Here is a 25,522-nt window from a genome sequence, read left to right on the forward strand (position 1 = left end):
CCAGACGGGGGACAGGAAATGCACAGCAGCTCTTCGGCAGCCCCTTGCCTACAGGTTAACCTCCTTCTAAGAAGAGGAGACAGACAGGAAATGCAGGTTGTGAAAAAGGCTGTTGTACGGTGAGCCTGGACTCTTCAGAGATAAAAGAGTGGGGGCTTTTCTAGATGAAATGAAACTCAGGAGACTGAGGACACCCTGCAGTGTAATCCACAGTGTGACCCTGGCTTCAGCAAAGATGCGTTTGGGACCACTGGAGACGTTTAAATAGAAACGTGCATTTTATCGTATTGTTGTATTAATTTTAACTTTCTCGGGTGTGATGATATTATGGCAGCGAAGGCATGAGTGCTTCTTGCGCTGTTTGTAGTTATTTACCTGCCACCACCTTTGGAGGCCGTCTGGAACGTCTGGAATCTCAGCAGATCCCAGAGAGGTCCTAGCAGCCCGCTGGCAGGTTCTTAATTTTACAGACTTGTGTGGGGCTCTGCTCTGCTGTTTGCCGTCCATGGCGTGTGTGTGCCCACACGTGCATGGCTCGTGTGGGTCTGTGTTCCCGTCCCCCTGCAGAGCCGTGCTCTCTGGATGGGGTTCAGCATAGCGACACCGAGCCACCGGGACTGGTCCTCGGTTTTGGGGGCTGGGAAAGATCGCGGGGTCCTGGAAACGTTGTCACGTCCAGTGCTTAAATCTGGTGGGAAGCAGGGGCCACAGGAAAGGGAAGAATGTAGCTTTTTTTTTTTTTGTCTTTTTTTGCTATTTCTTGGGCCGCTCCCGCGGCATATGGAGGTTCCCAGGCTAGGGGTCGAACCGGAGCTGTAGCCACCGGCCTACGCCAGAGCCACAGCAACGCGGGATCCAAGCCGTGGCTGCAACCTACAGCACAGCTCATGACAACGCCAGATCCTTAACCCACCAAGCAAGGGCAGGGACCGAACCCGCAACCTCATGGTTCCTAGTCGGATTCGTTAACCACTGCGCCACGACGGGAACTCCAAGAATGTAGCTTTTTGACGATCAGGGCACATCTGTGACTTTGATCAGAGGCTGTTAGAATGAAATACATGTATTTTCTATTCCTTTTGACCCTTTGCTCCCTAAGGCTCACACATTTCATCCCCTTTCTGTGCAAAGTAAGAATCTGCCTTCTCTGTTGGCATCGTGGATTGGATCACTGCAGCCCGGTCCGGGGAGCCTGTGTATTTGTGTTTGGGGCGTGGCTGGCGGGATCGCGAGGCCTTGGGGACCCTGACCCGTGTTATTTATTCCCCATGTGACGACCCAGGCGGCTGCCAGCGGACGGCTGCTCTACCGCAGTGCATCGCGGGTTATTTCTTTAAAACAATTTGTCTTGGAGTTGCCTCATGGCTCGGTGGGTTAAGGACCTGGCGCCGTCACTGCTGTAGCTCTGGTTCCCCTGTGGCGCAGATTCAGTCCCTGGCCTGGGAACTTCCACATGCCTTGGGTGCAGTCAACAAAACAAAATGCAGCAACTAGTCTGTCTCAGGAGGGACGTGTGTGTACAAATGAAAACTTCACTTGTCTTTCCTACTCGCCCATTTGATAACCTCCTCAGAGCTATTTTGACTCTAATTTTTTTTTAATACTTTCACTGAGTAACACATATAACAAGTTCTGGATTAAAATATTTTGAAGTCAGAGTCGTTTTTTACCCACTTATTCGTTTTCCTTAAAGAACAAATAACAGGGATGGCGTTCCTGCCATCTTCCAGTTCAGTTCACTTCAATCACATTTTAATGAAAACAGTACGGGCGGCGCTGCTGAGAAAACGTAGACCCTGCAAGGCCTTGTGATGTGGCGTGTGTGGTGGTGGAGGCAGTGAAGCAGGGGACAAAGCAGGCTTTTTCTGTGTGAGGTTGTAGAAGGAGTCTCATCAGCGGTTAATGAACCCGGCCAGCATCCATGAGGACGTGGGTTCGATCCCTGGGCCTGCTCAGTGGGTTGAGGATCTGTACGCTCTGGTGCAGGTCGCAGATGCTGCTCGGATCCCCTGTTGCTGTGGCTGTGGTGGAGGCCGGCAGCTGTGGCTCCGATTCGACCCCTAGCCTGGGAACCTCCTTTGCCACAGGTGCGGCCCTAAGAAGCAAAAAACCAACCCTCACTGGGAGTGTTTCAATTGTCTGGCGTCCGTATTCATGTTTAAAAATTAAGGCCTGGATTTCGCCCTTCATCTTTGACGTCTTCAGAGGAGACATCAAGATTAACAATGTTATTTTTTAAAACGACTGAAAGCTCTCTTGGCGCTTGGTGCTAGGTAGAAACAAACAGTACAGCTACTCCCCTATAGGAGCTACGCGTTGGCTTTTATTGACTCTTTTTTTTTTATTTTTTTATTTTTTTTTTTATTTTCCCACTGTACAGCAAGGGGGTCAGGTTATCCTTAGATGTATACATTGCAGTTACAATTTTTTCCCCCACCCTTTCTTCTGTTGCGACATAAGTATCTAGACATAGTTCTCAATGCTATTCAGCAGGATCTCCTTGTAAATCTATTCTAGGTTGTGTCTGATAAGCCCAAGCTCCCGATCCCTCCCACTCCCTCCCCCTCCCATCAGGCATTGACTCTTTTGATTTGTAGCGTGAATTAGCATAGAAAAAAAGCTAAGCCGCTCTTGGTCCCTGTCCATGGTGCTGAGCCCTCCTCCCTCAGGCTGAAAACCTCGTGATGGTTCCTTACAACTCACTCAGCGGTTCCTTTGGCTCTTTGTACGGTCGCTTCCTCTCTGATTCTGTTGCCATGGATACACCTCACATCCTCACTGCCTCCCTGAAATGTCCGTCCAGTCGGTTGAACGGCCCCGTGTGCTGCGGAGAAGAGGTGGGAACGGACCCTCTAAAGCAGCTCCAGCGCTCACTAGGAATGTCTGTTTCTGAGGGCTGCCCTATTTCCCACATTAATTAGTGTTCATAGGTCTTAAGTTACAGGCTAGATGATACAATTTTGGCAAGGTGTATTAGTTTGGAATTAGGTTTCAACAGTAAGTGAATCGTCAGGGCATTATTGTATGTTAACACTGAGAACCCAAGGGAGGCTGAAGCAGTGACGGACTATCCCCGTAGCCCAGCAGTGTGAGGAAGCAGGTGTTCATTCCCCCCCAGCTCATGTCCAGGAGAGACGTCGGTGGGCAGCCTTGGTGGGCAGCAGGCGGAGGCCGGGCTCCTTCAGTCGGGGTGCCCTGCCACAGCCCATAGCGCCTCACGGCCTCCCTGGGTCCCCACATCTGACGGGGAAATGAAGGAGATGACAGTTCTTCTAGACTGTGTGAGATGCAGAAAGTTGTCTAAATTCACGTTTCGCACTCATCACAAGGGATGTCGGGCATCGTCCCTTTCAGAGTGGGCCCACGAAACAGCAGGTCCTTTCGAGTCCTTGCAGACGCCGGGCTAGGATGGTTCCAGCTTTAAAGGACTCATCAGAAAGCTTTAGCGTCTGTTGCCAAGCTATTTTCCTTTAGCTCCAGTGAATAATAATGAGCAATTTAAAAGGAAGATATTTATCTTTGCTCTACTGTGCCTTTAAATAAAAGGGCTGATATGATTTTAGGTTAGATTTTAAAAATATCTTCTCTTTGTTCTTGACTGGTGAACACAGGCAACATTTTAAATGGTTCCTGATTATCATTTGTTGTATAGATAATCTTCACTAAACACGTACGATCTTCTCTGCGATGTCTCAGTATGATGGTCTGGGTGCCATTAGAAGCCTTAGGAATAACATCATTCAGAATCTTTGAAAGACTCTAAATGGATTATATGTTTATTATCCCAAAACGTGTGTGTTCCAGTAACATGGAGTCTGTCCACCAACCAGTTGGTCTTTCCCGAAGGCCTCTGCTGTGGGCCAGTCGTTAAGCTTTGTGTAAACACCCAGCGGAAACGTGCTGGAGGGAGGCGACGTCAGAATCCAGTTTCCCGCTCACGCGTCCACTCCTTAATGTCCTCTAAATTCAGTTATGGTTTTAACGTACTTCCTTCGGAAGCAGCAGGAATGCCCAAAGAGCTGTCCTTATCGTGAAGGTAAATGTTGCAGTCGTATGTGTCAGGGGTTGACGGGCGCCCCACCAAGAGATGAGCTGGAGTCCTAACCTCCGGTGCCTGCGAAGCTGCCCCTGATGGAAAGAGACTGCGGGTGGGGAGGTCTTCCGGGCAGCCCTGGTCCGGTGTGACCAGCACTCGGACGAGTAGAGACGAGGCGATGCAGACACACGTGTGGTGGTGGGGGCGGGGCTTGGGCGCATCCACAAGGAAAGGAGCGCCCGGGGTTGCCAGCCACCCCCAGACCTGGAAGAAACTTCCGGAAGGAGGTGTCGGAGGGAGCTCGGCCCCACCAGGATCTGGACCTCGAACTTGTGGCCTCCAGACCGTGAGATGAGAATCTGTTGTTCTCAGCTGGTGGTGCTTGTTTGATGACCGATACACTGCGCTCTGTGTGAGCTCCGAAAACAAATGACCCGATGTAGAAGGAGCTCCTTTTAACCCGACGGGGCCCAACACAGCCAGATCTGGTTCCGGCAGAATCGCTCTGTGGTTTTCCCCGTCTCGGAGGTTAGCACGAGGTTTGGTCGAGGAGGAGGGAGGGGATTTGCCGGTCGTGGCTCCTGATTCCTGTTCTGGGACCCTCCCCGTCACCTCCACCCGCCACCTGCCTACAGGCCCCAGAGGGCGCAGAGATGCCTGCACAAAAGCCTCATTGTTTGGTTTGAATCATTTGAAAATAAAGCCTACGAGCCTGTTTTTCCTCTGAATGGTCTTCGAGTTATTGTCAGTTAGGAAGGGATTTGCTGACGTTTACAGGAGGGCCTCGTTCTCTGGGCGCTGTGTGGTTTGGAAAGGGATCGTGGAATTTATAAATTATGCAACACTCCTTGGCATGTTTCTCGGTGGAGGAACCGTGGAGCTGAAAGATGGAGAACACAGGCTGTGCTTGGGCTTCTTAGAGCACCTGAAGACACGCAGCTGGGTCAGGCCCTTCAAGGCCTTGTAAGTTTTTAGTTTAAATTTATCCATAAAATGAGGTGTGAGTTGGGGGGGGGCAGGGATCTGCCCGAGCAGGTGCTGAGAGCAGACTCTCTGAGCATCTCCCTGTTTGTTATGGAGTTGGGGAGGGGGCAGTGTCTGGGGGAGGGGGCATCTCTCACACACACACACACACACACACACACACACACACACACACACACACACACGGCCTCAGGGTTTCCATTGCGTTAAAGGCCAGGACATGGCAGACGTGAGAGGGCATCTATCTGAGTGCTGCCTGGGGTGAGGAGGGGTCTCTTAAAGGGACATTTGAACTGAAGACAGAGGGGGCTGTGGGTTGGGGGAGGGGCTGCAGGCCCGTGGGGCGTCTGTGAGGTCCTGACACCTGCTTTCAGCCGCTCACCTTCCAAGACGCGATGGTGACAGGATTTTACAGAACATTCCGCGTACACAGTCGAGTCTGCAGTGAAGTGGGAACCGTTGTTGAGCTTCATAATTAACATCCTGAAACAAGTGCTGAGCTTTCTGCGGTGACTTCAGAATCCCTGGAGGAGGAAAGACTGCATTGTGTTCCATGGCAATTTTCTTGTTAAGTAAATTTGAATCTTTGAGAGCTATTATTCCAGGAATTATATCCATGATAACTTGATTAAGAAGAACAGGTGATTAGCCAAGACGCCACATTCCTCGCTCATGCAACTGGGAGCCTGTGGGCCAGGCTCAGATTTGCAAAAATGCTGTTGTGGATTTGTTTCTAAGGGTCACGTGATGCTTGCCTTCCACAAGAGGGTTGAAGGAGTTTCTGAAAAGTAAGGTATCTTCTAAAATTAGTAAACACTGGAGTTCCCCTTGCCGCTCAGTGGGTTAAGAACCTGACACAATGTCACTGAGGAGGCAGGTTCCATCCCTGGCCTCCCTCCATGGGTTAAGGATCCAGCACTGCAGAAGGCTGCAGTGTAGGTCGCAGGTTCGGCTCAGATCCCACGTTGCTGTGGCTGTGGTGTAGGCCGGCATCTGCAGCTCCACTGCCACCCTAGCCTGGGAACCTCCACATGCCGCAGGTGCAGCCCTAAAAATAAAATAATAAAATAAAAGTATTGTGCTTTTGAAGGGTTGAAAGGTCACGCAAATGGTCCCTATAGGAGTGTCAGGGGCGCGGGTTTTGATTTGGGGGCGGTAGCAGATGCGCTGCTTCTCTTACAGACTGTGCTGGCCCATCAGTCCCACCCAAATTCGAGTGGAACAGTAGGAAATTTCATGACTGTTTCCCTCCATCTACGACAGGAGTAATTACTTCATAGCTGGTGGGGGGTGACTGTTCTGTGACTGTGCGCCACTCGGCTAGGGAGCCCCCTTGGCCGTGGTCGGGCGTGTTGGTGCGCGGGCAGGGAGGACTGGGTGTCGGTGCCCAGGATGACTGTGTGGGTGTGGCCCCCCGGCCGCGATGCAGCCGCCCTGCCCAGGGCAGCCCAGAGCCGCTCTTCCCAGCGTGTGGGGAGGCTCAGTATCACAGGCCATCTGTGAAGGTGGGGTGAGGAGGGGAGCCCTGCCCCCGCTGGCCGTGCCCCCTTATGCCATTACGCGCGCTGGAGGGGCACAGACCATTGTTGTGGCGTTGTGTTCCTGCCGCCTAATCTGTTGGTCTCGCTGTGCACACAGTGTGGGTTCCTCCTTGAATAAGCCTCCCCCAGCGGGTGGTCAGCCTTGCTGGAGGCGGGACTGGCTTATTTACCACCAGCTCTGGTGTATTTAACCGTCTGTATGGGATTCGGATGCACGGGGCGCCCCTGGGTGAGTGTTGCCAGAGCCGACCCCCAGCCTCACCTGTCTGCACCCCCGCGGTGCCTGGAGTCCTCTCGCCGACCCCTGGTGCTGCCCAGCGCCCCGCCTCACCATGCCCTGGCCGTGGCATCTTGTTGATTAATTTGCGACTCTCTAATTGACAGTTTTAAGCCTCGTCACAGGCTCTGTATCCGCTTGGGTTTCTTTCTGCTGAGAATCGCTCGTTCACATCTTTCCCTCATCTGTGTGTTTGAATTCTTGTCTTTTCCTTTGGATTCGGAGGCTGACCTTATTTATTCTTGGTGTTAGTCTCTTGTTTTAGAAATTGAATTGTGTCCTAATACAGCCGCTGAACAGTAACTCTGTCCTTCAGTGAGTGAAAACTGTAACGGTGGTGTGACCGAGTCCACCTTTGCTTTCCGCCCTATGCTTTGAGCTTTGGGGGAGGTTTCTCCTTTAACCCTCTTTATCCTGGAGTCGCAGAAAGGTACTCCGGTGTAGACGGGACGCTCGTTCACCTTCTACAAGCTCACAGCTTCCTGTTCACTCTGGCTCCTGATCTTCAGGGCTGCCATCACCCGCGAAGCAATGCCCGGGACCGGACCTGCCTTTCTGCGCTGATCAGCTCCCGCAACGCCACGGTGCCACCCGGGGTTAGACACGCCAGAGGTGTGGGGCGGGTGCAGAGGCCACAAGGCAGGCCTGACCCCCAGAGGCAAGGGTAAGGACAGGAAAAGACCCTGTGGGCAGCAGCCGGGCCATGAGTCCCCCAGCCAGAGGGCTGAGCCGGCACCTACGTGGCCGTCACGCCCGTGGAAGGAAGGTGCCAGCGCTGTGGGGGAGCTGGGGCTGGGCACGCGGCCGCTGTGGTCCTAGCAGCCTGGTCGGAGTGAAGACTGAGCGCGGTGAGGACGGAGCCCAGCAGCAGCTTTACTCCGGGAGATGGGAGGGGACGGCGAGGAGGAGGGGGACAGCCAGCAAAGAGGCTGTACAGAGTCCGTGTGCGGAGGACGCCAGGTGGGACCCGTGGGCCGGGCCGGGGGGAGGTCCCGTCCAGACCCAGGAAGGATGGGTGCGGCTCGGCTGATGGAAGTTTGTGTGACCTCCAAGGTGTGTTCCCACTGGGTCACGCTGGTGACTGTGTTGGGACAGTCTGTGTGACAGAGCACAACTGCTTGGGCCACAGGCGGGTGCGGAAGGGGTAAAAGGAGGTCGGACCGTGGGCACACGTGGAGGGCAGAGCAAGGGCATTTTCTGAAAGGTTGGGTGTGGTCGCGATGGAGTTTCTGGTGCCCAAGGCTGTGTGAAGAGGGTTTCAGGGAGGGACTGATCCAGGTGCTGAGACAGGTAGGGCCTGAGGGCCTCCAGCACCATGGAGAGTGGACTGGCTGAGGGTGAGCTGGGACCTGGGAGGACTTGGAGGTGGAGACTGGGCGGAATCGGGAAAGAGATGGAGCACAGGCGGCAGAGGGAGCCAGCCTCGCTCGTCCGGGGAGGGGGGCGGCACGGGAATCTAGGAGCTCGCCCAGGACCCTTGCTCAGGGTTCACGTCCCAGCCCTGGCCCAGGGTCCCTCTGCTAAGTTGGTGCCTAGAGGTCCTGCAGTTTCAGCTGCTGTGAATGAGGCTTCCTTTTTTTTTCATTGTTAGAAACTAAAAAAAAAAAATTATTGGAGTCTAGTTGACTTACAGTGTTGTGTTAGTTTCAGGTGTACAGCAAAGTGAATTGGTTTATATCTACACCTAAATCTCCCTTCTTTCCCACACAGCTGGTGGCAGACGGCTGAGTGGATTTCCCTGGCTCTAGGGAGTCTGTCCGTGAGTCGGTCCACATACAGAAGTGTGGAATGAGGCCTCTCTTTACCGTATTTCACTGCGTTGGAGATGCGTCGTGGGTTGTATAAAGCGCGTGTCTCCGGCAACCCTTCTCACCTGCCCGGAGCCCCCAGATTTGTCCGTGAGTCCGTGAGTCTGTGCTTCCGGGGAAGATCACATCCACGCGTCACCCGCAGTGCCGGTCGGAGTCGTCTTCCTGCGGTGTGGCCGCCCCCCGTGGTTAAAGCTCCATCCCCGTGGCTGGAGTCAAGTCGGCGTGTGCGGGAGGGTCTCCCCCTGGAAGCTGCTGTTGGCGCTGCGCCCGGGTGGCAGACTCGCCCTCCTCACGGGGCCTCCGGGCCGCGCAGGGTGCTTGTGTCTTTGCTGGCGACTTGAACGTCAATGGGCAGTAACAAAAGGGGATAAAACACACGCTAGAGGATCCCTCAGCACAGGTACATGACAGACGCGCTAGGTAACGCCTGCATCTTCATGGAGCGCTTTACTTTTATGGAGGAGGGTTATTACTTACCGTAGGATAGGAGACCTTAGGGCCAACTGCAGCTTGGTAACAAGTTGATTTTTATGTCTGTATAGCATCTTGGTTGTATTTATCATTTCGCAGTGTAATGTTTAACTTTTAAAAACCAATGATGGGAGTTCCTGCTGTGGTGCAGAGGCATCATGTTACTTACATCTTGGGAGCGCTGGGATGAAGGTTCGATCCCCGGCCTGGCACCATGGGTTAAGGATCTGGCATTGCTGAGGCTTAGGTGGCAACTGTGGTTTGGATCTGATCCCTGGCCTGGGAACTCCATATGCTGTGGGGAGGCCAAAAGAGAAAAAAATGAGATAAAAACCAGTGATGGAAACCAGCAAGCATAATGGGATCGATGACCAGAATCTTCCGAGACTTCAGGAACCTGATAGGAATCGTGGAAACTGCTCGGAGGCGCGTTTTCGCGCGGGCGGGCCCCCGGAGAGGTCCCGGGACCGCCCTGCGACCTCCGCGCGCTTTTCTAGCAGCACCGCCTTCCGCCTCCGCTCACACCCCAGAAGGAATTTTCAGCCATCTCCGCTCGTGCCCACGGGAGTGTCCATGTGTGAAGTTGAGAAAATGTGTTAGAAACGCAGGGATGGAAAATTCAGGGCAGTTTCCAGACTTCGTGCCAGTCACAGCATCGTGTGCTTCCCAGCTTGTCACTCTTGGTGACTGTGAACAGCACAGAAGAGGGACCAGCCCCCTCCCCTCAGTCTCCCGGCCCCGATCCTGGGAAGGTCTGAGTCGGGGGTGTGATGAGGCTGAGATCCAGACAAGCCGGCGCCCGGAGGGCCTGGCCGGGCCTGCAGTTCAGGCCTAGTGTGCGGGCTTGTTGGGATGAGCCCCACCCCCACCCCGTGACTCAGATCTTTGGGTTCACTGCCCGTCGAGGGGCATGACCCAGAGTCCTTCTTTGCCTGGGCCCTCAGCCCGTTACTGTCCCAAGAGGGCCAGTGCCCAGCCCAGGTCCTTCTGCTGGGGTTTCAGGAAGGGCCCCGGACTCCAGTGATGAGGCAGGGCCCTCACGGGGTCCCTCCGCTGTGGGTTCTCACGTGGCCTCCTCCCATCTCCGTGACCTTGTCAGCATGGACAGGTCCAGGGTGAAGGGCGGGGCCCCGGTTGGGGTCTGCACCTCCCAGGCGGACCAGGTAAGTGGGGCTCAGGGTCAGCCTCTGCTACCCTGGAGTAGAAGGGCTGGTACTCGCCCCGGAGGCTGCGTCTCAGCATCACGCTGGCGGATTCAGGGACCACAGGTGGCAGTGTGCTTACCCTGCGGATGGAGCACATCTTACCTGTCCAGGTAACACCCGGTGGGCTTTAAAAAAAACGTGCTCTTCTACTTCATCCGTGGAGGCTTCATTTCTTAAAGACTTTCGATCTTCCCTTTGGAAGATATTTAGTCAAACTTGCCAATAATTTTTTGGGTCTCTGTTTCTGGACGTTCTTTTTTCTTTTCTTCCTTTTTTTTTTTTTTTTTTTTTTTTTTTTTTAAGGCCCCACTTAGTTTGTACAAAGACTCAGGGCTACCAAGAGACAGACTTAGTATCAGTATTTAAAGAGTATTGGTTAAAAGAAATGACATACCGTCAATGTAGGTTTTAAAAATTGTTCATCTCGGTCTCGTTTCATCATTTTGTAAATGTCGTCTACTGTTTATCACTAGGTCACGGAGACAATCATTTTAAAACTGGTAACTGGGAGTTAAGAATCTGACTGCAGGAGTTCCCGTCGTGGCTCAGCAGTAACAAACCCAACTAGGATCCGTGAGGATGCGGGTTCGGTCCTGGGCCTCACTCAGTGGGTTAAGGATCTGGTGTTGCCATGAGCTGTGGTGTGGGTCACAGATGTGGACTGGATCCTGCGTTGCTGTGGCTCTGGTATGGGCCAGCAGCTGTAGCTCTGATTCGGCCCCTAGCCTGGAAACCTCCATATGCAGTGGGTGTGGCCCTAAAAAGACCAAAAAAAAAAAAAAAAAAAAAAAAAAAGACGAAAAAAAAAGAATCCGACTGCTGTGTCTTGGGTTGCTGTGGAGATGTGGGCTTGATTCCTGGCCTGTACAGTCAGTCAAAGGATCCAATGTTGCCACAGCTGCGGCTCAGATTCAATCCCTGGCCTAGAAACTTCCATATGCCTTGAGTGCATCCTGAAAAACAAAACAAAACAAAAAACAGAACCAAAAAACAACTGGTAACTATATTTTAAGTAGCAGTTTAAATTACGGATAACTATCAGTAACTTATTTTGTTTTTACCAATCAGGTGGCTTGTCTAATTTTCTCTGTTTCTTAATAAAGCCTCCAACCACTGGTGAAACTTTGCTCTGAGATAATTTAGCCCAGGGCATCATCTGGTGGGCTGGGTACACCCGGCTAGACTTCCCAATCCCTGTGCCTCGATTTGTCCATCTGGGAACTGGGGGTGTTTGCCGTATCCCTGTGTCACCCCGTGGAGGCGGCGGCTTTGCTGTGAGATGGTCCCATCTCCTGGTGGCAGATTCGACCTTACTTTGAGCAGTCAGGATCTTCCAAAATCCAAGACTGGGTCTTATTTTAAAACCTTATTTTATTATGTAGTCATTTTTCTAGTCCTTTTTGGGATGTGTGAATAGGTTAAAACAAAGGGTCCCTGCAGATGGGAGAGGTAATTCACTTCTCTTCTGAGTTTCCTGCTGTCGAGGGAGGGATTTGAAAACACGTCTTCCGAAGTCCTTCCCCACTGCTGTTGGGAACTCCTCACCTTCGAGACTGTTAAATAATTTTCCTCCTAATCCTTTCCCTCTAATCAGTTTTAAACTATTTATGCAACTAATAAGTAATAAAACCTAAGTTTAATTTGATTTTTCTCAAAATAGTAGTTTGCCATCATATATGCTCCCTGATATAAAATTATGTGTATGACTGTTTGTGAAAGATAAAATATTTTTAGTGTTTAAAAGTTGAATAATTAGAAAAATTAGATTCATTAAAAGTCATACAGGAGTTCCCTGGTGGCTCGGCAGGCTAAGGATCTGGCATTGTTCAGTGCTGTGGCACGGGTTCGATCCCTGGCCCAGGAACTTCCGCATGCTGTGGGCACAGCCAAAGAAAACAATCATATAACCCTTTCTCTTCCCGTTATTTCTCCCCGTTCTATTCCACATTCCTTTTTTCTCTGGGTCCTCTGTGTTTATGATTACTTCATCAATTATGCTTCCCACAAGTCTAGCATATATGATCTTTGTAAATGCTTTGACTTTCTCTAAAAGTCACAATTAAGTGTCCTTGAAAAATGCACTGTTGAATTATTACAAAACCGAGGGCAACACTTGCGGAAAGTCACTTACGAAAGTGCTGATGCCGCGGCTTAAAGTGCTTTGTCTTCTTCCTTCCTCAGAGACGTTGGCTGACCCCGGAGGGCCTCGAGAATTTCTCGGTTCCGCTCTCATTTCTGTCGTAGCTAAAACTCTGGCCTTTATCCAGTTCCTTTTGTAGAGTCGAGGTTTTATTCCTTTTGGATTCTTCCTGTTTTAAAAGCTGAAGCAAGGAACCCCATAGCAGTGATTTTTCACGATCCATCTTCTTCGTGATTAAGGGCAGACCGCGTGCAGATGCTGCCCGAGCCCGTCGCGAGATTCAGCCCTTTCCCCGGGCGGAGGATGGCGTGGCGGCATCCCTGGCCAAGGCTGCGTACACGAGGACGTGGCACACAGTGCGTTGTGTCTCCCTCCCCAGCCCCTTCCTTTGTAAAAAGCCAGGCACAGCGCCCCGTTTACAGGGGACCGGGGTGTCACAGACCCTGCCGGAAGCCGGGCTGCACCCCAGCCCCAGCAGACGCTGCTGCAAATGTGTGAAGTCGTTGAATACCTTTTTCCAGGCCGCCTGCTCTGTGGGGCCCAAGTGCACCAGGCTGGTTCCCCTCTGGACTCAAATGAGCCACCGACTGCAGAGATTGCCCAGAACTCCCAAAGCGTCGGCCTAATGGAAGCAGGGACCTGTTTCCCAGGCTTTAAATGAGTCTGTCCTTCAGAGGCTGCCAGACTGCGGGAAGCAAGGCACGTACCTGTCCTTTCGGAAGGGGCAGCTGTGCTCTGCAAACCACCCGCTGCCAGCCAGACAGAGGGGTCTCCTTAGGTGTGCACGAGGGGAGCAGCCCCCAGATGGCCTTTGAAAATTTGCTTCTCGAAGCTGTGATGCATAAATGTGTTTATGCATTTAGAGGATGCATAAACGGCGAGATCCTACTCGATACCGCAGGGAACCTTATCCAGCGTCCTGTGAGAAGCCTTCATGGAAAAGAGGGTGGAACAGTAACGTGTGTGCGCGTAACTCAGGCACTCTGCTGTGCCGCAGAAACTAACACAGTATTTTACTTTTTGTCTTTTTAGGGCCACACCTGCGGGATATGGAAGTTCCCAGGCTAGAGGTTGAATCGGAGCCACAGTCGCTGGCCTACACCGCAGCCACAGCAACACCAGATCCAGCCACGTCTGCAACTTACACCGCAGCTCATGGCAAGGCTGGATCCTTAACCCACTAAGCGAGGCCAGGGATTGAACCTGCGTCCTCATGGATAGTAGTTGGGTTCATAACCTGCTGAGCCACTATGGGAACTCTACAACATTATAAATCACCTGTATTTCAACTAAAAAATAGAATAAAGTTTGCATCTAAAAACAAGTTTTGTTAGCTTTGAAGGGGATATCTTCTGACATTTAAAAATGTTGATGTTTCGGAGTTCCCGTCGTGGCGCAGTGGTTAACGAATCCGACTAGGAACCATGAGGTTGCGGGTTCGATCCCTGCCCTTGCTCAGTGGGTTAAGGATCTGGTGTTGCTGTGAGCTGTGGTGTGGGTTGCAGATGCGGCTCGGATCCTGCGTTGCTGTGGCTCTGGCGTAGGCTGGTGGCTATGGCTCCGATTCAACCCCTAGCCTGGGAACCTCCATATGCCGTGGGAGTGGCCCTAGAAATGGCAAAAAGACCAAAAAAAAAAAAAAAAAAGTTGATGTTTCAGAATAAAACTACTGCAACACTCTTAGGTATTTCCCCTTGGAATCTAGATGCTATAGCAATTTGATTCTCCAAAATCACCCCCATGGTAAAAATACGTGAGCATGCTTTTCTCTGAACAGGCAAACATTTTTTGTGATTCCCTTTTCTCCTTGAATTGGAATTTCTATCCCTACCCCTTAGAATATAATTCTAATGTGATATATGTGGATATTTGCTTAAAGTCTTTTATTCATCACCTTATATTCTTGCAGAAAAAAATCTGTTCATAAATTGATTAATTAAAAAACTTTCTGGGACCACAAGACTCTAATTAAGTTCCTTGAGAATTACTGTAAGTATTATTGGTACACACCTGAGTAAAAGTATTTTAAAAGTGGATACTTTTAAAAAACATTTTATTGGAGTCTGGCTGATTTGCCATGTTGTGTCAGTTTCAGGTGTACAGCAGGCGATTCAGTTACACAGGTGCCTCTATCCGTTCCTTCACAGACGCTTTTCCCGGGCGAGTCCCTGCAGAGTGTTGAGCAGAGGTGCCTGTGCAACACAGTGGAACTCTGCTCGCTACGCCTCCATTCTGTGTACAGTGTGTGGACGTGTCAATCCGGCCCCTATTTTATCCCTCCCAAAGCTTTCCCTTTGGCAACCGCAAGTGCGGTTTCAGAGTCTTTGAGTCTGTTTCTGTTTGGTGAACAAGGATCCCGCATCTCTCCGTATCAGATCCCACATCTCCGAGATGTCGCACGATGTTTGTCTTTCTCTGAGTGACCTCACTCAGTAGGAGCCTCTCTAGCTCCACCCACACGTGGCGTAGTTTCATGCTTTGTCACAGCTGACGTTCCCTTGTGGAGGCGCCACCTCTTCTTCCTCCGGTCGTCTGTCCATGGACCCTTCGGTGACTTCCATGTCTTGGCTGCTGGAAGTAGTGCTGCAGTGAACATCGGGGTACATGTACCTGTTTGAACTATGGTTTCCTTTGGCTATATGCCCAGGCGTGGGGTTGCTAGCTCATGCGATGGCTCTGTATAGAGTTTTCCAGCTCTCCATAGTGGTCGTGCCCATTTACACATCCTGGCACCAGTGGAGGAGGGTTCCCTTTTCCCACATCCCCTTCAGCATTTACCGTTTGCAGACTTTTTTTTTTTTTTTTTGTCACGCCCATGGCACATAGAAGTTCCCAGACCAGGGATCAAACCCGCACCATAGCAAGGACCCAAGCTGCTGCAGTGACAATGCCAGATCCTTGCCTCTGCACCGCAAGAGAAGTCCCCTTGTAGACTTTTTGATGATGGTTATTCTGATGGATGTGAGGTGGTAACTCCTTGTAGTTTTGATTTGCATTTCTCTAATAATTAGTGATGTTGAGCATCTATTCATATGCTTTTTGGCCATCTGTCTGTCTCTTTGGAGAAATGTCTATTTAGGTCTTCTGCCCTTTTTTTGATTGGGTTGTGTGTTGTTTTTAAACATAAAGCTATATGAGATGTTTGTATATTTTGGAGAGGACTCCGTTGTCAATTGCTTCATTTGCAAAGATTTCCTCCCAGTCTGTGGATTGTCTTTTTATGGCTTCCTTTGCTGTGCAAAAGCTCTTAAGTTGAATTAGGTCCCATTGGTTTATTTTTGTTTTGAAAAGTGGATAATCATTGAATATAACAAGTAAAACGATGAGAGACTCAGAGCATGTGAGCGAGGCGGACAGTGGCCGGGCGCGCCAGCCGTGGAGCGCTGCCACCGAAAGGGGCCAGGCGGCTGTCTCCAGTTTTCGTCCTGAAGAGCCGAGGCAGCATGCGGCACACAAAGAGGAACGAAAGATAAAAATGGAGAGGGATCTGTTGTAATAATGTCACTTGGTTTTTTTTTAGCTCCTTCCAAACTGAATGACAAAAAAAAAAAATCACCTCATGATTGTTACAGTAGATTATTTTTAAAGCTCTGTCTGCTGTGAATGTGAATAAGTGCTCCTTCACCTTTATTGAAAGCAAAGAATTGGAAACTGTCAGACTTGCCAGAGGCCTGGTTCCTGGTTCATCGGAGGCCGGACTCTGCCGGGCACTGGGAGGCTTTGGGAGGGTGGGAGGCGTGCTTTTCTCTGGAAAAGGGGAAGCCGAGGTTGGGAAGGGGCGGGTGGAAAGGGGGCTCATGTCACTCTCAGAAGAGTGGAGGGTCCGGGCATCCTCAACCGTTGCTTTCCAAGTGTCGATACCACGTACCCCTGGAAAGGTCTTTGCACGTCCACTTCCTGGGCCTGAGGACCAATGAGGAGGGGTCTCCCCGCCCGTGAGCGCTGGGCAGTTGGGTCTGAGCACAGCCTCCAGGAGAGCCCTGCCCTACACCTGCTGCCTTGAACAGGCTGATGCGGGCAGCTCAGTGCTGCCCTCTGCTGGCACCAGGATTCCAGATTCTGCCCCGTGAGCTGCGGGGGGCCTAGCTGCCCACGGTGAGCAGTGGGAGCCTGCACTCGCTCCTGGGGTCTGTGCAGCTGTCCCGGTCTTGCCTTCCGGGTGGTGGTGGGCAGCCTGCGTGCCGGAGGCCACCTGTCCACGAGGTAACAGTCGGATCCATCAGGCCAGTGAAGCGGAGCGCCCCTCGCGGTTCGGCAGGATGAATCCCCCCGCGGTGGAGACAAGGCCACACGGCTGAATGCGGGCGGACACGCCACCCGCAGTTCTGTTTAACCAGTGGTTTGATGTCGGCTCCGCTCAAGTCGCCTCTTCCAGGGCGAGGTGGACCTGGGGGCCTCCCTCCCGATGCATAGACGTGCGGGTGGGTGAACCGGAGCAAGGAGACAGAGACGCTGCGGCGGCGGAACCTGTGTCCAGGGAAACGGATTTTGCCTGTTCGGGGCTGTTTCCTCCTTAGTTTTGTTCAGACCGAGTCACTGGTGCTACAGCTGGTTAGTTTGGGCTCAAGACCCGCGGGTTTCCACCTGCTCTCCGTGCTGGTCAGGAGAGAGGGTGCAGTGCAGGCAGGGAGAAGTTGCCTCCATCCTCTTGTGTGCACGGCGGGGGCTGTGAATTCCACCGACAGCGGGCAGCTTGGCAGGAGAAAAGGGAGAACTCATTTATGAGGCGGCAGGCCTTTGTGTGGAGTGGTCAGTGACGAGTCATTCCCAGGAGTTGGTAGAATTGGGGCTTCGGTACCCACTTCCAGGAAAGGGCCCCGGTGGGGGAACGAATAGGTTTGTTCAGGAAGATAAATAGGTCTTTAGGGGAAAGCTTGTGATATTTTTCTCTGAAGGCGTGAGTGCCCTACTGTCTTCATCAGGGCCGTAAACTCCGCCGAGAGGGGTTTACAGCAGGTGTGCCTTGGTTTCTCCCCGGGGAATGGAAGTTGCCCTGAAAAGGGAAGCTGTTCTAATTCCTCAGAAGCTTCTGCTTTCGGTCGGATAAGGGAAGCTCTGCGAAGGCCTTTCCCTGCATCTGTTGAATCTAGGATGTCTTCAGCTTAAAATAATCGTTGTAGCAACCCTTGGGCTGTAACAGTAAATAAGGACCAGGGGAAGGAGGCCTTCCTGCCGGGCGGCGGCTCCCTAATGCCTCGCGGCGGCTCCCTAATGCCACGTGGCATGTTCCGTCTCCCTTGCGGCCAGTTTCGGTGTCTTGTATTTACAAGGTTTGGGGGGCTGAGCAGTTGATGTGTGTCTGTGTTGTGGTCTTTTAATGTGAAGACAACATTTTCCCGTTTTTTTCCTATTATAATGATAAAATATTTGATGGAATAGCAAAATAAGTGAAAACACACTTGAGATTTGCAGACTTCTAGTCTGTCCCAGATAGTTTGGCTTCGTGACTTTAAGATGCTGACAAGCCAAAGAGGGTTTTGTATTGCTTCATAAATGTACAGAATGTGTATCTCTTTTCTCCCTCAATATAAAAGGACTCTACCGCTTTACAGATGTAGTCTCTATGAGGATGGGGGTTCAATCCCCAGGCTTGCTTGGTGGGTTAAGGATCCAGTGTTGCCGCAAGCTGCAGTGTAGGTCACAGATGTGGCTCAGATCTGGTGTCGCTGTGCCTGTGGTGTAGGCCTCAGCTGCAGCTCAGATTCGACCCCTAGCCCTGAAACTTCCATGTGCCGCAGGTGCGGCATGAAAAAAAACGACCTTCATGTAGCAAAGCAGATACTCACTGTAGCAGTGGGTGTATTTCTTCATCTCATAACCTTTTTCCTGTGCCTTTCTATCTCCACACGTGTGCTCACACATCCACCCCTGTGCTCACACATCCGCACCTGTGTCACAACCTCAACTCAGCAGCTATGTGTGTTTCTATATTTACATCAGCCCTTTTATACACTTTGCCAACACCAAATCATACTTTGTATGTTTTCTTAACATTTAAAAATTGTCCCCCCGATTCTTATTATTCTAACAACCATAGAATCTCCCATCATGTAGCGGTGCCATAACGTATTTGTACAATTCTTTGTTTAATATTTGGCCAGTGTTCAATTTCTCACTGTAATTTTAAAAAACACGATGATAAACATTTACCTAAGTCTCTATCTTTGGATAAACTCCTAGAAGTTATTGGGTTAAAGAATTTGGTTTTTTTTTTTTTTTACTTAAATGTTTATTTTACATCTTGGAGGTCTTCTGCAAAACAATATTTTTAGGCCTAACTTAGGAAGAACATTTTTCCCCCTGGGGTGAGTGTTCGGCTCAGGCCCGGGAAACACACGCAGGTGGCTTGCAGCATTCCTGGCTGGGCGCCTGCGGAAACCAGCCCCCAGCGCGGACGGAGTCTCAGGGTTTGGCACCAGGTCGGGAGGAGCAAAGGGCGGGGCGGCCTGTATTCCGTTTCAGGAGGACACTGGGGGGAAGAACTGGAGTTTGGGGTCCGGCGGCTTCTCGTTGGCTGCAAACAATGCCAAGGGCCTTGTCTCAGGGGCAGGGAGGGGTCTTCCTGCTTTTCTTAAAAGCAGGAGACAGCCTTCCCCGGGAAAATGGGCCTCCCTGGGCAAAGGAACCGGCATCCTTCTTCGGGCTGCGCGAGTGTCCTGGGCGTGAGAGCGCCCCCTTCAGGGCTCTCCAACTCGGTTTAAAATGAGGTTTCCCTGGCGTCGCGGTGGTGGCTTATCGGAAACGAATCCCGCAGGTATCTGAACATGCGGGTTCCATCCCTGGCCTCGCTCTAGTGGGTCGGGGATCCGGCGTTGCTGTGAGTTGTGGTGTAGGTCACAGACCCGGCTCCAATCCCGTGTGGCTGTGGCTTTGGCGGAGGCCGGCCGCTGTAGCTCCAATTAGACCCCTAGCCTGGGAACCTTCATATGCTGCGGAAGCAGCCCTAAAAAGCAATAAAATAAAATGAAGTTTCCTTTACTTATTTTCGCGGTCTGATTCTGTTAATAAGAGATTTCCAGTGGGTCAACCCCTAGGGACAGGGTATGGACCGCTGGTTGCCAGGGCCTGGGGGTGGGCGTGAGGAGTGGCTCCGGGTTTCTTTGGAAGGGATGAAAATATTTTGGAATTGAATAGTGGTCGTGGTTTCACAACGTGGTGAATGCACTAAATACCACTGATTTTTACATTTCAAGTGCTTAATCTTATGGGAAATTCATCTGAATTTAGAAAAATACATATATATATGTGTGTATATATATATATTTAAATCTAAACTACAGAAACGGAAAGGCACCCCAGGGGTGGTCCAGCCCCCTGGTCGCCCTCTTTGAGCCCCTGTGGGCTCTCCCCTCCTCCCGCCCCTCTCACAACCCAGTTATTCATTGAGCCGTGTTTTGGTTAGTTGTCCCCTCATCCCTAAGTGCACAGTGCGATGGTCCTCGGGGATCGCTGCCTGCCTCTCGCTGGATGGAGGTCCTCCGAGCTGCCCTCCATCTGCTTTATCATGGACCAGCCAGCCCCCCCCCCGGGGGGGGAGGGGCAGGAGCCACCGGGAGGAACACACACTCGGCTAACGCCTGGCCTCCCCTGGGCTGGTCTCACACCCCCTTGGTTGGTTTTATCTGGAAAGGACACAGGTCACAGCCCAGAAACCAGCAAATCGCTGAAAAGGTCTGGTTTCTTGGCTGATGTAACTCACTTGTTAACCCTTTAGAGTCCAGAAGAACCCAGACAGCCCTCAGATATCTGGAGTTTTGGGGCCCCAGGGGAGGGGGAGAGGAAGGTCTCAACAGGAACGTTTATGGAAAACAAGCTCCGCCTTCCTTACAGTCGGTCCGCGGGTGAAGGCCGCACCTTATTCCTGGAGCGCGTAGCAAGGCCTCAGCAGCGAAGCTGTCCTGCAGCAGGTGCACAGGCCGGCGCTTCCTGGGACGCGTCCTCTGCTGCCCCCTCGTGGCGGGCGATGCAGGTCGGGCGGCAGGAGCCCTGCAATCGAGAGGCAATGCACAGATCCAACCCCCACCCCGGGAACCTACAGCCTGCAGGCGTGTGTGTGTGTGTGTGTGTGTGTGTGTGTGTGGTGCGTAGGGAGGTGCGGACGAACGAGCCGCAGCCACCCAGAGACACTGAAGACTCGATACCGCAGAAGAACGGCGATAAATCCAACGTCCCAACTGCTTTGGCAATTTCTAGATGGTTCCAAACGGCAGACCCCTCTGTTGGCTTGTGGCCTAATGGTGGGACAGGGCTCCGGCGGTGCCCAGCGCGGTCTCTGGTGCCGCAGGACTCTGTCCTCGTGCAAGTGTCTCTGGCGCCCTCTGCTGTTCCTCCTTTGCTGTTCCACCCTCACAAGCCCGCCGGTGGAACAAATGGTCCGACTCCTAGACGCCTAGGGATCACAGACAGGGCGAAGTGTTCTCCCGGAAGCGCGGGCTGACTTGGGCTTCCCTCTGTACTCTACGTGCGGGGCCCTTTTCTCGCCCTACGTCATCTCTATGGTCAGTGCGGCCCGAGGTTCCTGCAGGCTGGGTGCCTGCAATGTCCAGTTGGTTCTCCCAGCTCCCCCAGACGCCAGGGGCTGCCTCACCTCAACTCTGCAAATGAGGACACCGAGGCCCTGTGGCCGAGTGACATGTCCAGCGCCTGGCGCAGGGGAAACAAACTGGTTTGCTGCCTCAGAGCCTGAGCGCCAGCCTCGCTGTTAGTGCGTCTCCTGGAAGTTCTGCAGCGTCCGCTGGCCCCGGCAGGGCAGTCGGTCTCAGCCTCTCCTAGACCAGCAGCGATCAGTTTGGGCACATCTGTTAACTAAAAACACCAGCACTACTCCAGCCAAATCATGGCTTTCAAGGACCCGACTCTCCTAGAATCAATCCCATGTGCTAACTTCACTTAGGAAATAAGAGCCTATTCCTTCTACCAAGTGCTTCGCTACCTACATTCAGCTTTGGAGGACTGTGCACAAAACCTTGCAGTAAGCAGGGCCCCTGGGAGTCAGCCAGACCCCTCTTGCATCATAAAATTGGATTGTCAGCTTCGTACACTTAAAGGCCACTATTGAAAGGATCCCCCAAGGATCAAATAAAGCTCTGTCATCCAGATGCAGAATTCCAGACACCCGACTCCCGTGCGTGCCTGTCACGTGTGTCTCCAGCACAGATGGCTCTCCAGAGCTTTAAGAAATGTTCCAGCTCTGTTTTTTCCAAAAGGGTCATTGATGCTCTGTCTAGAGACTTCTGACATTTTGTCTCAAATCCACAGAGCACAACAACTGTTGCACGTCGTGTTTGCTGCTTCCCGCAGCAAAGGTGGACAAGCTTCCTCGTCACAAAATGCACCTGGAGTTCAGTCGACACGTTTGAGGGTTACAGCACCTTCCCTCTAGCGCTCTTTCTCCCCTGCTGGAGCTGGTCATGGCGTCCAAGTCACACTAGATGCGTTTTGACAGGGATGTGGCGCAGGTGTGTGACAGGATGGGCCCAGGGAAGAGGAAGGAGTGAGAGCAGTCAGTGGCCTGATTTAGAGTCGGGACTTCCTGCTGGACCAGATGGAAAACCCCAGTGAGGCAGTGTCGGCGCCCTTTCCCGGCCTCTCTGTCTCCCTCTCACCTGCCGCCAGCACCTGCTGCCGGGGGAGGTGGGATGGGGGGGAAGCTCCCGTCCCTTCCACCACACCACACACCTGGGAATGGTTCCTTGTTTTGTTTTGTTTTGTTTTCTAGGGCCGTGCCCGTGGCATATGGAGGTTCCCAGGCTAGAGGTCCAATCAGAGCTGTAACTGCCAGCCGACACCACAGCCATAGCAACATGGGATCCGAGCCGCATCTGTGACCTACACCACAGCTCACGGCAACACGGGATCCTTAACCTGCTGAGCGAGGCTAGGGATTGAACCCTCAACCTCAGGGTTCCTAGTCGGATTCGTTTCTGCTGCGCCATAACGGGAACGCCACACACCCGGGAATGGAATGGACTGGTGGGACCCGGGGTGTCACTGTAGGAGTTGGCAGAGCCCCTGCCCGCCACTGCCTGGGTTTGAGTTTGGTGAGGGGAGTGGCGGTGGGGGAGGGTGCGGGGGGAAGAGGGCGCCGGATAGAGTGGCTGCAGAATCTTCCCGTCATTTCTGAGTTACTCCCGATTCTCCTGTTCACATCTCTAAGTCTTATCTGCAAGGTGGGGACCCAGGAAACAGGAAGGAAGGTGGACTGGTGACTCCAAAGGAGGGAATACGCAAAATTTAGCAACTCAAGTACCCGGTGTGCACAGCCCCGGGCTTCAGGCCGGCCAGGGCTCCGTGCCCCGTGCTCCTCATGGAAGGTGCTCATTGGGGGCTGGCCGGGGCTGGGGAAGGTGGGGTGAATGCATGGTGTTGTGGCTCTTTGGGGACCCCCATTTCTTGCTCTTGAGGCTTTATTTGTAAACAGTCACTCATTCGGCATGAGACCTCACCTTCTTTCTTCAGGTTGCAGAAACCAAACTGGCTTAAGCAAAACTGGCAGTTTATCTGCTCCTGTCGTTGAAAAGAGGTGGCTTCTGGCAATTTGGACTCCAAAGGTTCTGAAACTCAGCAGGACACTCTTGCTGTCTTTTCTCTTTTTTTTTCTTTTTAGGGCTACACCCTCAGCATAAGGAGGTTCCCAGGCTAGGGGGCGAATTGGAGTTGCAGCTGCCGGCCCACACCACAGCCACAGCCACACAGGATCTGAGCCACATCTGTGGCCTACGCCACAGCTCGTGGCAATGCCAGATCCTTAACCCACTGAGTGAGGCCAGGGATGGAAGCTGTGGCCTCATGGACACTATGTCAGGTTCTTAACCCGCCGAGCCACAGCGGGAACCCCTTTCTCACCATCTTTGATTCCATCCTCGTCAGGCCCATTTCCGAGGTAACAGCACAAACTCCAGACTCTGAGCGACTGCAGAGCGGCTGTTGGTTCCAAGAGGGCAGGTGGCCCTGCCCTGGGTGGGCCTCTCCTGCCCTCCCTCCCTGTGGGTTTCAAGCCCATTGCTGGGTGGACGCTGGGCCTCAGGATTTCGGGGCCCGGGTCAGGCCCCTGCCAGCCAGCGGGGGTGAGCGTGGTGGGTCCCTCTCATTGGACTGCGTGGATGTGGTTCCCACAGAAGGAGAGGCAGCAGCCACGGGGGGCAGGGGGGAGACCTCAGCGTTCACCCCATTTACCCCCCGCCCCCCGCTGCCCCCTTCAAGCGGCACAAACACGTAGTAAATCACGTCGGAGGAAGGCGTTCCTCTTTAACCGTCGCCGGCCGGCTGAGGGTCATCCAACAAGGCCAGAGGCGCCGGGAGCCGGCTCTCAGCCTCGGCGGCGTCTGGGAAGCGCCACAGGGACTGGGAGGCGGCCGTTCGGTCCCAGGCGCTCTGGTTTCTTGGATCTGAGAATTTGTAAAACTCCTGGGTGATCCCAACACGCATCCAGCGCCGAGAACCAGGCGTGTGAGGGAGCAGGAGCCGTGCGGATAACTGCCCTTTGTCAGTGGCGTTGGAGACAGTGGTGGTATAGACAGAGGCCGTACTGACTGCCGCCGTGCGGTTGTCTCCAGGGGGAGTGGGGCCCCTTTCAGTGTCCCCTTAGGGAGCAGCGTGTCCCAAAGTTGTGTCTGGGGGAGTTCCACCCTCCGTCTCCTGACACTTGAACCGCAATGTTAAGTGGGGGCGAAAGCAGCTCATTGAAATGTGGCCACTTTCTCTCTCTCGTGTGTCACTGGATCTGAACCTCAGAACAGAGAGCAGAGGAGAGAGGACAAAAGAGAACCTGAAACTCGCCCCTGCAGTGTGGGGACACGGGGATCGCCTTGGTTCCGCCCTCACGCTCTAGGGCCACGCTGCTAAGTCAGACCTTCAGGTGGTTTCCCGGTTCGATTCTGGCCAGAGACAAGCTTGGCAGGGCAAGGTTTGCAGGTGCAGGTTTCTGGGCTGAACCCCTGCGCCTGAGCTGACGGGGATTTTAACCAGGTGTCCTCAGCCTGTGTACAGATGGAAGTGCTGCCGTCCTGCAGCTGCAAGGAGCCTCTCCCGTAGGCCGGAGGGCCTTGGAGTCACACGAGGACGTTGGCCCAGCCCTGCCCGCGATAACCGCAGCTCTTGGTTACACGCTGTGCCTCGGAGATTAACAAGTGCCTTTTTTTTCGGTTTTGCCTTTTGAGGTTGGTGATGGGAGCAGCACCACTTCCTTGGGCTGAATGGTCAGAGTTGCACAAACGTTTGCAAGTTCCCTTCTTCTGGTGTTTACTTACTGAAGGGCTTCCTGAAAGCTAGTCGCAAAGCCTCCGATTATTTAAAATCATGTGGCGATTTATGTTTAGACATAAAAAATTCCCAGGCTCGGTGAGTGCCTGTGTAACTGCCCCCGATGAGGAGGCTGCTGAGCGTCCTGTCCTGTGACTTACAGCGTTTCCCCCCCTCTGCTTCCACAGGGCAAGGGGGACGCCACCTCGCTGGAGGCCAGGGCGGCTGCGGAGGTCAAGGTAAGTGACACGCCGGCTGGTGCCTCTCCACGCGCGCATCAGTCGCATCAAAAAATGCCAAGCGTGAAGGGTTTTTTCCCAGTTTCTTTGGTTATTTTATGCTGCCCGGCGTCTAGTGGAGCCACCGGGGTGTGTTTCCAGAAGAGCCGTGTCCCGCCCTGTAAGACAAAAACTGACATTCTGTGTGAACTTGGGTTGTGCAATGACTTCTCCGTACGGCAGGGGTCTGCCTGTGTGACAAACGGGATGGCACCCTGCTTTCTCTGCAGCCTGGGTCTGCCTCTGAGGTTGTGGAGCATGGGGGTATAATACACGTGACTTCTGTGCTGCCTTCCTTTGAAAACTCGGATCCGTGCCCTCACAATAAGCTGGAGTGACAAGCAGCGAAGGTGACAGCAGCGCCGGGCGGCACCGAGACGCTGGCCCGTGGGGTCTGCTCGCAGTCCATACTGTGTCAGGAGTGTGGCTTCTCTTCGGAAGCTTTTCTAGGAGTTAGGCCTAAAGTGGATCCTTTAGATGGAGGTGGCTTTCTGGCCCCATTTCAAGCGGCTGCCTGATGTGAAAACTAACATTATCAA

At 52.8% G+C, this 25,522-nt stretch overlaps 1 protein-coding gene across 6 annotated transcripts in view; it reads left to right on the forward strand.

Annotated features, from left to right (window-relative positions):
* RPS6KA2 (ribosomal protein S6 kinase A2) overlaps positions 1 to 25,522 on the forward strand; it is a 319,578-nt gene that overhangs the window by 34,154 nt on the left and 259,902 nt on the right. For 3 of the 6 annotated variants that reach the window (XM_085021807.1, XM_085021805.1, XM_085021859.1), the window contains one exon: positions 24,894 to 24,944. The exons of 2 other annotated variants lie outside the window; for them this stretch is intronic. In XM_085021807.1, coding sequence (XP_084877933.1) covers positions 24,894 to 24,944 — 51 coding nt within the window. Of the gene's footprint in view, positions 1 to 24,613; positions 24,805 to 24,893; positions 24,945 to 25,522 lie in introns of those variants that run through there. One more of the 6 variants, XM_085021815.1, reaches the window with a different exon arrangement.

Source organism: Sus scrofa, chromosome 1 (genome assembly GCF_054392235.1).
Source record: "Sus scrofa isolate SSC_HxYL_T2T_F1_AM1 chromosome 1, Sscrofa_HxYL_maternal_Yorkshire_Landrace_v2.0, whole genome shotgun sequence".
In the NCBI taxonomy this organism is placed as follows: domain Eukaryota; kingdom Metazoa; phylum Chordata; class Mammalia; order Artiodactyla; family Suidae; genus Sus; species Sus scrofa.